This window comes from Lissotriton helveticus, chromosome 9 (genome assembly GCF_964261635.1).
Source record: "Lissotriton helveticus chromosome 9, aLisHel1.1, whole genome shotgun sequence".
Classification (NCBI taxonomy): Eukaryota; Metazoa; Chordata; class Amphibia; order Caudata; family Salamandridae; genus Lissotriton; species Lissotriton helveticus.
Genome location: NC_136070.1, coordinates 606,321,842 through 606,334,021, shown reverse-complemented (window position 1 = coordinate 606,334,021; position 12,180 = coordinate 606,321,842). Strand labels below are relative to the sequence as shown.

The window sequence follows — 12,180 nt, the reverse complement described above, 5'->3', positions numbered from 1 at the left end:
AGGAAGTCCTTCCTGCCCTTCAGGCCTCAACTGCGCAAATGTGACATAAAGCGTGTCCTCTTTGAGCACGCGTGGATGTGGATCATGAAGGATGGCAAATCCAAGGACTTCCACGCCCCAGAGGAGGTGCGATCGTTCTCGGAGGGCAGCACCAATCTGTGGACACGTTTTTTTCTTCTGCCAAGGACCGGTATCCCTGGGGGGTGCAGACATCAGGGCAGATCAAACAGGTTCCAAAATGGCAGGGACAAAGTGATTCGAGCAGTGGTGGAGCGCACGCACAATGGAGGGCCTGACAAATCTTGATCCCCGCTGAAGTCTGGCCTGACGTTGGATGGACTGAAGCGCACCCTGATTTGGACTGCTGACTCTTAGTGTCCTTAATGTCCATCTTGATGGCAGCTGAGTATTACCTTAATGCCTGTCTACTGTTCCATTGTTTGCTGATTCTTGTTGCAATGCTCATTGTTGCTGGTTTGGGGCGTAGCTCCATCCCACCTTGGTACTCTTATTTTCTTCAATTCTTGAGTCCTCATGCTCTCTGGTTAATTTTTCAGTCCTTTTTTCTTTACTCTCCGGGGGTGCCCTCCTGGTTTGCGATCCCCCCTCCTGCTTTCTCCTCCATTTGTGGGGGGGTTCTGAGAGGTCTGAGATGTCCCTCCTTGAGTAATGTCCCTTCCCGCTTCGCTCTGCACCAGGTGCCCCTGGGGGCCAGCCCCGCCAACACCAGATATTAGCACCTATGTGCCTGACCCTTGTTGGCCCTTGTTGGGGGATCTCTCCCATACCCCTCACTCTTACACTCCTCTGCATTACCATTTCTCGCAACAACCTGACCCAATGGATTCTCCTCTGGTTTTTCCTTCCTCCCCATGCGTAGGAGCCTCCCGGTCTCAAAGACTCACTGGTTTGGACCTGCGGACTAAAGTTTTCCCTGGGCACCGGGTGACTTCTCATCGTCTGTTTGCCTTTGGTCCCTCTCCTCTTCCCTTCTGCCTTACCCCGGAATTAGGCTCCCCCTCTCCAAGACCCCTATTTTTTCCTTGCCCATCCTCTCCCCAAGACCTCCTGCCCGCTCCCACTTTTCCTTTCCTGCCCACCTCTTCAACGTCTCATTTCCCCTCCCCATGGACCAATCAGGCTTGGCTAGCATAACTCCCGAGCCAGCACTATCCTTTTGTAAAGAGCCCCGCTCCCTGCTTCCCCTTTCCCTTCCTATTTAGGCCTACTCCAGCTGCAGTTGCTACCAGCGCAGCATTTCAGGACACCCCTCTCCCTGCCAGTGTGTCACCATTTCTCGATGGCCAGTGCTGCAATGCACCAACCAAGGACTCTGAATATTATCTCATGGAATGTAAATGGCCTCACACACTTAATCAAACACAAACGGGTGCTTGCATACCTTAACTCAAACCATGTTAACGTGGCCCTGCTTCGGGAAACCCACCTCTTGCTTGCTGATGCGGAGAAACTTCAAAGCGACTGGGTAGGGAAGGTTATTTATAGCAGCCGTCCACCCTTGCCAGCTGACAAGACTATGACGCCATGTTAATGTGGCATGGCATTGTGCGTAAGTCACCCCGCTTACGGTGCTTCAGACGTGGAGCAACCCCGAGGGATAGTATGCATTTGTCAAGTTGCAACTTTTGTGTGGTGTCTGTTTATGTGCTGACCAGGCCGAAGCGCTCCTTTTTCTTGCTGCTTAATCGCCTGTTAATGGAAATTAATGCTAATCACTTGCTTAAAAGGGTAGACTGGAATTTGGCCTGGGATGCCATCCTGGATCATACTGACCCTATCAACATATGTAACAGAGTGGTCCGGGCTCTTCTGGTGGATGTTGCCACAGATCGTGGTCTTGTTGACGCTTGGCACCTCTCGCATCCCACCAATCAGGAATTCACTGTTCTCTTGCCAGGGCACTGCACCTAATCAAGACTTGACTACTTTCTAGTCTCCTAGCCAATGGTTGCCCTATTGTGGCATGCTCGTATCATCGAGAATGCACTATCAGACCATTCTCTGATCCTCTTTTTGGCAGATCTAGGACTGATGAACCTGGGACACAAGTAGTGGCACCTCGACATTTCCCGTTACAGGCCACCCCAGGTCAAAGTCCATCTTTGGTCTTATGTCACCATCTACTTGTACCATAATTGGGGATCTATATTGTATGGTGGCGAAAAGTCCTTGAGCTGTTTTTGGAACATGAGACTTGACTGCGACAAGTGCTCCCACCTCAACCTCTCACTGTGGGGTAAAACACAGGCTGACAAGTTGGTGACCCTTCTGAGGTTAATTTACATTCTGGGAATGCTCCCAGTGCTCATTCCCCACAAGCATTTGTGGTCGGTGGACAGGGGCATCAAGTCCTTCATTTAAGGAAAGGCAAAACCCAACTGGCCATAGGCAAACTAATAGATCACCGTTCATGTGGTGGTCTGGGCCTATCCTCGATGAGCACTACTCTATGGTCTTGCACCTGCGCAGCTTGCCTACAGGCACCCACAGGCCAAGGACCCTCCACTGTGGGTCATGATTGAGCGAAACATTTCGAGTTTCCCGAGGGGGATGCTTCTGCTGTACAGGTACGAACGCCTCCACACCTGGTTAAGCAAATTCTATGATTCAGGCCATGGCTAAGACCTGGGTGTGAGCTCATAGGCTCATCTCAGTGGATGCACACTTACATGATCAGATGCTCATATGGGACAATAGCGGCATCCACATTGGAGGTAAGATGCTCAATTGGGGCCTCTGGAATGATGTGGAGATCGTCTCCCTACCTCCTGTGCTTACCCAGGGGACACTTAAATCTTTTGAAACTGTCCACGAGGAGTTCAATCTACTGCACACCAGCAGTGGAAGTACCTGCAGCTGTGTCACTGCTTAGCGAGATGTTTGGGTCCACAGCTGTGGGCTCTTCCATCCTCTTCAGCGGTATCTTATCTTAAAGTGTGGTGGAACTGCTGGGCACTCTCGGCCAGGGAGCTCGGGAGGTCAGAATGAAGTTCTGCCTATTCAAGATGCTGCACGATTGGCACTGGACTCAGTCGAAGCTTAGAACTGCGATGTTGCTACCCCACTGCAACTGTTGGCATTGTGACAACACAAGCTGTGACATGGAGAATATTCTGTGCGATTCTCCCACGATCTGCCCCTTCTGGTGGGCTGTCTGCTCCATGTTGCGTGAGACGCTGACAATCTCCTTGACGCTCACGTGCCCCCCGATCTTGCTTCTCGACAAGATGAACTCCCCTGTGCTGTCCCGTAATGAATGTCGGCTGCGTCATACGGCACTCATGACAGCAAAAACATGTGTTCTGTGGCACTGGCATTCCCCACTCCAATCCTCACATTAGAAGTGTATTATATAAAATTATACTATATAAAAGTATCTTGAAGTGTCAAATACGGTAGAAGTTTCACCCCAAACAAAGTAAATAAACCAGTTACCGTGTAAAGATCCGATACTAAAGTAAGGTAAAAAAAATATATATTTCACACACGTGAATAATTAAGTAGTGAAAGTTGTTCCGTTCCGAAGTCTTTACCTTCCGGTGTGTTTTAACTTACGAGGTATCGCAGTAAGACACGTTGTGACAGGGTGTGCCAAGTATCGCGGTAATATGCGTTGTTACAAGGTGTGCGTATCACCGTGAAGCTTATGACAGGGTGTGCCAAGTATCGCGGTAATACGCGTTGTTACAAGGTGTGCGTATCACCGTGTAGCTTATGACAGAAAACTGGACCCAAAAAGACGGCACGTAGATTACGTACTGCGTGCTGATGTAGGGTCGTCAAGGCTTGCAGGAAACTGACGCGTCTTGAGCGGCTGCTACCTGCTCACTGCACACGTTGAGATTCACAAGCTTGTGGAGCAGTCTCGAGCAGCCGCCTCGCGCATCCAACGGGCACTCAAGCTCAACGGTTAGTATAGGCCACAACACTCCGTACCTTAATTCCTTGCGATCTTCATACATTTGAAAAGTAAGGTTACAGGAATATAATCCAGGTGAAAAGGGTAATGTCCTCTTAATTTTCTTGAAAAAGTTCTCACCGGAAGGTTGAATAAAAAAAACGATCTCCTCTGTACTCTGCCTGTTCAGGATTGAGGAGGAAGGTGGATCAAGGTGGTAGGTACGATCCCAATCGTCGCCAAATTGTAGTGATGATCCAACACTGGAGTTAATTTATAACAGGATTTATTGTAGGAACAGGCAGGTGCGACCCCTCTTGTCCACAGCCAGCATACAACTGACTGTGAGTATAACATTCTAGAACTAGTGGCATCCAGTTACCTGGAGACAGGTAACCTAGATACCACAGAAATGTATAAGACAGCCTCGTACAAGAGCCTCATTAACAATCTGCAAGACAAAGCAGAAACGTTCCTTCACATCTGCTCATCCTTCTTACAAGGGAACAACCACTCATCGCTGTTAGGGAGGCTAGCCGTGATCCAGGGTATCCATAATTCACCCAGCTTCAGTTCTGACTCTGCTGACAACCCTGAGGGATGGCATCTACCCTAGGCCGCTCTACTTTGCTACTCCCGCTCTCACGGATAATGCAAGGCCCATGGTGGGTCTCCTTCCCTCTCTCCTGCACCTCCCCTTCCCCTTCCACTCCCCCCTCCTCTCTCTCCTCCCCTCTCCCTTCTGTGTCCCTGCACCCCCTCCCCTGAGGCCAAGCCTCTTCCCTTATATCTTGTTCTGGCCGCATTGCACCCAGGCGCTAGTTCATGTGGTAATGGCTATGTGTAATGTCCTGGACGAACATAGTGTGTTTCGTTTTATCCACTGGTCCATGCAGGCCACCACTGTACGGTGCCCAATGTTGTTTTGGTTGTGTACCACTCTGTAAATGAATAAGTAAATGCAAAACAAAAAGTAAAAATTTGTACACTGTATCTTTTCTAAAATAGGAAGAAGTCACAGTGAATATTCAAGTGATCCTTAAAAATGCTCTAAAGTGGTACTCCCTAATTATTTAAACATACAAATTAGAAGAGATCGACAGAGGTTAAGGAGGATGCACACAATACTCAACGCGGTATTTAGGTTTGTCATTTAAAACTTTTGACCTTATTTAGAATGTGGAGTATGGTTTTACTTCATCAGGGGGACAGAGTAAAACATTTAATCGCCTTCACAGAATACCTGTGCTTAGCATTTCTAGATGTCTTGTGGCCCTGCAGACATCTCTAGTGATTAGCAGGAATCGCCGTCACACCAGTTACTGTCAATATGTTAAAGGTTTGATGGACAGCTTGGTTAAACATGGCAGCTGCACATCAAAAATTATAATGTTTTTGCTTTTTTGAAACAAAATCTAAAGCAGCATTTTATTTACAAAAATAAAAACTAATGACCTCTACACCATAGAAGTTGTCTCCAATGATGTTGGGTCATTATATTTGTTATTGTCCTTTACCGGCAGGTTTTACTTGGTGAGTACCAAGTGCTAATAAAATCCAGTATAACACTGTTCCCTCTAAATTGGGTGGATGGTAGTGAATGTAAATCTCCGATTGTGAGGAGTATGCCAGCAACAGAGTTAGAGTAGGATCCATCGCTGACATACTTAAGGTCTGCCTGCCAGTAAATCAGGTGGGTGGACCAAGGGTTTGGTCAATCAATCAATCAGGGTTTTGTGAAGCGTGTAACTCACCAGTGAGGAACTCAAGGCGTTGTGGAGGTGGGGGGGAGGAGGGGGGGTTGGCGAACAGCTCCAAGTGAGCCGAAGAGCCAGGTCTTGAGGCTCTTCCTGGAGGTGTGCAGAGTGGGGGAGTTTCTGATGTTGATCAGGAGCTCGTTCCAGGTCTTTGCCGCGATGTAGAAGGCTCTTCCATCCGCTCTGCAGATGCGAGGGGTTTCGTCAAGGGTGAGGTCGGCGGAGGTCTCTCTTGAGTACGTGGAAGGAGACTCTTTTGTTGAGGTATTGGGGTCCGATGTTGTAATGGGATTTGTAGGCGTGAGTGAGTAGCTTGAAGGTTACTCTTCTCGACTGGAGCCAGTGGAGGTCTCGCAGGTGCTGGGTGATGTATTAATGTCATGGGATGCCGAGGATGAGTCTGGCCCGGTGTTCTGGATGGTCTGGAGTTTGCGGAGCAGGGATATGTTTATAACTGCATAGAGGGAGTTTACATAGTCCAGTCTGCTTGTTATGAGTGCATGGGTCACGGTCTTTCCAGATTTGGGGGGGATCCATTTGAAGGTCTTGCGAAGGATGTGGAGGGTATTGAAGCAACTGGAGGCGATAGCGTTGATCTGTCGGTCATGGTGAGGGAGGAGTTGAGTATGATGCCGAGGTTCCGAGCGTGGTCCATGGGAGTGGGGTTGTTGCCGAGGGCAGTGGGCCACCAGGTGTTGTCCCGTGCTGAGGAGGTGGGTCTGAGGACGAAGACTTCTCTCTTCTCCGAGTTGAGCCTCAGATAGCTGCTAGTCATCTAGGATACAGCGTCTTTCATTCCTTCCTGGAAGTGGAGTCTGGTAGTGTGGGGATCCTTTGTGAGGGAGAGGATGAGCTGGGTGTTGGCGTAGGATACTGCGCTGAGCCCATGTTGTCGGACGATGGTGGTGAGGAGGGCTATGTAGATGTAGAGTGTGGGTCTGTGTCATGCTCCTTTGGGTACTCTGCAGTTGGCCTCTGTGGGTTCAGAGAGGAATTGTAGGAATCTGATTCTTTGAGTTTGGCCAGTGAGGAAGGAGCGGATCCAGTTGAGGCCGGTTCCCTGTATGCCGGCGTTGTGGAGTCTGGCGGTGAGAGTACTGTGGGAGAGGGTGTGGAAGGCTGCATAGAGGTCTAGTAGGATGAGGGCTGGGGTGTGGCCCTGATCGTGGAGAGTGCGTACGTCGTTTGTGGCGGTGAGGAGGGCAGTCTTGGTGCTGTGGTTGTGTGGAATCTGGATTGTGGAGGGTCAGGGATGGAGTAGTCTTCTATGAAGTTCGTTAGCTGGATGTTGATAATCTTCTCGGCGACTTTGGCCTGGAAGGGGAGGAGAGAGATGGGTCTGTAGTTTTTGAGGTCTGTCGGGTCTGCAGAGGGCTTTTTGAGGAAGGGCTTGACTTCTGCGCTTTTCCAGTCATCTGAGAAAGTGCCGCATTCGAAGGTGGCATTTATGGTGCATGATAGCTCAGGTGCTATGATGGCGGCAGCTCTGTGGAAGATGTTTGGTAGGCAGGGGTTGGTGGGTCTCCTGAGTGAATGCTCTTCATGGTCGTGGTGGTGTCTTCATTGGTGACTGGGGTCAAAGCGGAGATGGTAGGCTTGCTGGCGTTACTGGAGAAAGGAGTGGTTTCGGTGTCAGTTCTTTTAAGTTGTCGTAGAGGGACTTGATTTTCAGGTGGAAGTAGGAATAGAGTGGTGGAGAGGATACTCAAACTTGAGACTGAATACCCTCTCCTCCAAATTCTATATTAAGCTGTTAGAGATTTTGGTCCTAGCAGTGATCCCATAAGGCAGAATAGTACATAACTTTCTGGTGCTTCAATCACAACATATATCACAAAGGTATATCCACTGGTTTGTTGATGTATAAAGCAATATGTTGTTATGAAGTGTACATGGAGTATGAGGTTACGCTTGTTTATTTGTTAATCCCTGAGGATTAGGTTTATAAAGGAGAGCTTAAGCCTATTTGTAAAATGATGGTGTTCTGTAAAAGAAGTTTTTTGATCCTCAACAAGCACTATATATGGTATATGTGGTGCTTAATGTGTCATCCGATTCAACTCTATCGCACTGTTGAGGTCTGTGAGATGTGTTTTAAGACAAAACACTTACTGCTGTTTTTCACACACAAAATGCAATACTTGCGACCTCACAATATTTATTCCAATAAATACCAACACCTTAAAGTAAAAACTATTTAAAAACAACCCACTAATTAATAGTACTTCATTTATAATCATGCCTTTCAAAGTAGTAAGGGTAATGTGATATGTAATTTCATCTGTATAATTATTTGCAACTTTTTTAACTGCATCTGTCACATTAAGGGAAAGGTCATGAGCATTGAAATTTTTTGTACGACTCATGGTTTGCATGACTGCTCTACAAGTAATGGATTGTGATCTTAACCATAGCTTGTACATTTTAGTATTTAATTCAATTTCAATTTGTAACCATAACTGCACTTTTATTGTGGTTTTTAAGTTCATTTCTGATTTTTTAAATACACATTAGGGTGTTATAACTACATCCTTTCCTTTAACCTTTGTTTTTATATATATCACTCTTTTCATAACTCTGTAGAGTAAACCTCTGGTTCAAAACGTTTTAATTGTGTAATTTATGAGCCATGGGAGCCAGGCCATATGTTGTGTTTACAAACACAGACCTCGTCTAGACATCCCTATCTGCTTGGATATAAATAAATGCCTTTGCGAGCAGCTGTATAAAAACACATAGACTATGCCCAGCTGATTCATTAAGCATATCAGCAAGGAAGGCCCAGAGGGAATAAATAACAAGTGTCTAATCGTGCACTGATTTAAAGGGCAACTCCTACAAGCTCTCAGGTCACTTAGTTCAGTTATCAATTAACTTATATAAACAGCTGAGAACACCCACGACTCCCCTTAAAGAGCTGCCTCTCCAGCACTGGGCCCCGGTGTGGCAGCTGACTACATCCCCCCAGCCCCCTCCCCTCTCAAAACAATCCAAGCCCCTCACTTATCAAATGCACTGCCACTGATGTACAAAAAGAAAAACACAAGCAAGACAAATGTACTGCTCAAGTGCCACATTAATCTCGGCTTTGGACCCCTTCCAACATAGAACAGAGTATTGTGGGGCCAGATGAGGAACATTTTGGTACCCAATGAAAACACGACCTAAAATGTATATTTAAGGGCAAAAATAATGCTCTATTTTGAGAAAATGAAGGCCTAATATATGAGAAGTTGTGTTGCATCGCTGCAACAAAACAACGATGCAACACTTCTCAGTGCGCCCCCCTTGCAACACCATAAATGTGCCATATTTAAAGTACAGTGCATCATGTCGCAAGGAGTTACAGATACATCAGTATTCCTGATGTATCTGTAGGTGCAAAAGTGGCACATTGCTGGGGTGTGTCTGAAAACAGACGGAACTCCAGCAATGTGTCCTTTCACATGCCCCATGTGAGAGGGCCTGCGTCACCCTCACACCTGCCATGAAGTGCAGTGAGTACTGCACATACATGGCCTCACTAAGGAGCTTCTTTCCACAAAACATAAAGCACCACTGCTTTCACTTTGGCTTTGTAGGACACCAAAGGGAAAACTTTAATGAACACAAGAAATTAAAGCAAAAGTGTTCATATTGAGATCAGGAAGAAGAAGTAAAATGGAAAGTAGTGAAAATTAACCCAGCTCTTTTTCTAACTCTCACTTTGTGAGCTCAAAGCTCAAATCCCTTATAAGGCATTACATTTAAATTTCCTGTCCCGCAAATTTCTATTATTGTCAAATTCTATGTGATTGGATAGATAGTTGTGTGAAATCCCTGGAAATTATTGACACTTTTTAGAGTTAGGCAAGAGTTAAGAAGTATACATAAGTGTGTGCTATCGAGGTGGGTAAGTAACCTATGTTATCACAGAGCTTGCATATTTCTCTTTTTTGAGATGCTAATGTAGCCTTATAGCCCCCTGTAATGGGCTATACCGGCTATTAAAGGCCCACTCCAGAGTGGGGAGGGCCTTTAACAAGGGAGCGGGACTTTAATACCAGTGTAGCCCAACTACTGAGGTCTATAAGGCTATTAGAACATTCCAGTACTAGAGGGCAGAATGTTCTAACAAATAAAACAAATGCCTTATGGAGCCCGAGGGGATTGAAATCCCAGTGGGCTATGTGAGGGCTTTGTTCACAGAAACAGCTGTGAAGGACAACATTGGAATATTGGAGCTCCGGGCTTCTGTCGGCCATTAGGATCCCGGAGCTACTCCATTGTTTTCAATGGAGCTCCCAATATTCCAATGTTTTAATATCACATTGCTATCCATATCCTTGAACAAAATTAATATTTTTAGAACTGAAGACATTCCTCTCCTTTTCATGGAGAATTTTGTCTAAGAGATGGCATATAAGTTCTGTCTAAAAAGGTAAGAGGCAACCACTTCACTCTCTTTGCCAGTTAGCCATGGCCTTAGGAATGAGCCCATAACCACCCAACCCCCTTGTCATAGGTCATCACGTGGGAGTGAAGACTATTAAAATGGAGTCAAACTTAAATGTTTTAAAAAATGGCTTCTTCAGTTTGTATGTTCCACATGACTTGCAGACATTTAAGGCTGTGTACCAAATACATTGGTTGCAACTTGAAAATGACCATGGATATGCGAATCTATGCTTTTGAGGATACTTTAAATAATGTTGAAGAGGTTCCAACATACACTATGATTGTGACTAGGCACTGTTGTGTCATCTCCCAGTGCCGAATAGTGTGATCACTTGAAGGATGGAAGTGCTGCGTGGATAATGCGAAGACCAATAAACAGGACCACTTATGCTGACATCAGTCCTTTATGGGATGAGCACAGTAACCACTTAGCAGACTTTTACTATGATATTAACTGAGCGAGTGAGGGAGAACCTTGTTCTCTCTGAATCAGTGAGAACAATGGATGCACTCCGCATTATGGGCAAGCGGATTGTAAATATACATTCGTTCATAGCATTGTTCTATGGATTCCAATTGTAGAATACATTGTAAGTCGGATCATGCTTCCCCTGGTGTTTAATTGGCCCATCATGCATAGAGTGTCTTATCGGTCAAGACAATCCTTTGCAATACATGTTTTCCAGTAGATTGGATTAGAGAAAGCTGGTCATATGTGTAACAAAGTTACTCATCCTTAGTTAAACTGCAGGGTCCATTTAATTGCTAACATGTGAGAAACAAGAGAAGGTTGAGAAACAGGAAAGCACATAAATGCAAGGGGTTCACTACTTTACATTCGTAGATTGGCTACTTTTGTCGGTATAAAGTATATTTTCTAGCAGCTATCTATCCTTGCTCACTCTTTCTCTCTCCCTGTGTCTCTCTGGTGCTGCCTTTCGGTCTCGCTCTTTTCCATTCAATTTCTCATGTGAAACTGAGAAGAAAAGAAATGAATATCCTCATCCCCACCAGTCCTTATGCAGACACTCATCTATCAGTCTAATAAATAAGAGAAATTAGTCGAATTTTTCGATGGACTTGAAGTTAGCGAGAGACAACGGTTTTTAAGTTGGCAACACTGAAATGAGATGTTGCATTTTTCAGTGTCCAGTATAACTCACCTTGGCATTCTCAATGTTTTGGCCATCTGGACATTCAGGCTTCATTTAACAAAAAACAAAAAAGTCAAATTACAATTAGGAAGATAGAAGCAATCACGTTTATTAAATTAGACTTATAAATAATGTGGATTTTCTAGACTAGTTTGCTTTGTTGAAATGCCAATTTTAGCCTTAGTTTTAGACCTCTTTAACCGCACCGCCACAGAAAGAATGTTTTAGAAGTCCTGATGGTTCAGAAGACAATACTACTGGCAAAGATTTTGCACAAATTCCCATTGTATTCTTTTTTCACAACTTATAAATTCTTAGGTTGTGCATATTCCATTATTAATTCCAGAGTATGGACTATTGAATTAAAACACAAAATTGAATTATTGTGTAGGCAAATTTCATCATTTATAGGGTGTGACGTTACAGCAGAAAAGGGTTTTTGCGCTGCATTTTTTCTCACAGTTTAAAGATCCCCTATGTAAAGAACGGTGTGCAGGCTTTAGGATTGTAGCTGGCTCCAAATTTCCAATATAAGGAAGAAGCAGGCTAAAATGCTTCCAACACCCAATGAACTTTGAACTGATGATAATTTATGTGGCGTGTTTGTGTGCACCTGTGCCCTCCCGCTTTTCAACATTGACAGCTAACTCCTGCAGATTCTGACAGGCAACCTTGCAATATTACAAGATATCTTCCATGAAAACTGAAGCATAATAATGAAATAAAACAATTTATTTTTACAGGAAATGTCGCCGTAGGAAGAAGTGATCTGCAGTGCCCCAAGGGCTATGAACAAATAAATGGATCTTGTGTAGGTGAGTTTTGTATTTAAAAGCACTTGTTCAACTACCATCTACATTTTTATCCAGAGATTGTTTTACTTTGGCCATAGCTATCCATGTAACATGTTTTA

General features: G+C 45.2%; 1 protein-coding gene across 5 annotated transcripts in view; it reads left to right on the top strand.

The window, feature by feature from the left end:
• Window positions 1–12,180, top strand: part of LTBP4 (latent transforming growth factor beta binding protein 4) — a 1,311,633-nt gene that overhangs the window by 989,047 nt on the left and 310,406 nt on the right. For all 5 annotated transcript variants that reach the window (XM_078660636.1, XM_078660634.1, XM_078660635.1 and 2 more), the window contains one exon: window positions 12,011–12,082. In XM_078660636.1, coding sequence (XP_078516762.1) covers window positions 12,011–12,082 — 72 coding nt within the window. The remainder of the gene's footprint in view (window positions 1–12,010; window positions 12,083–12,180) is intronic.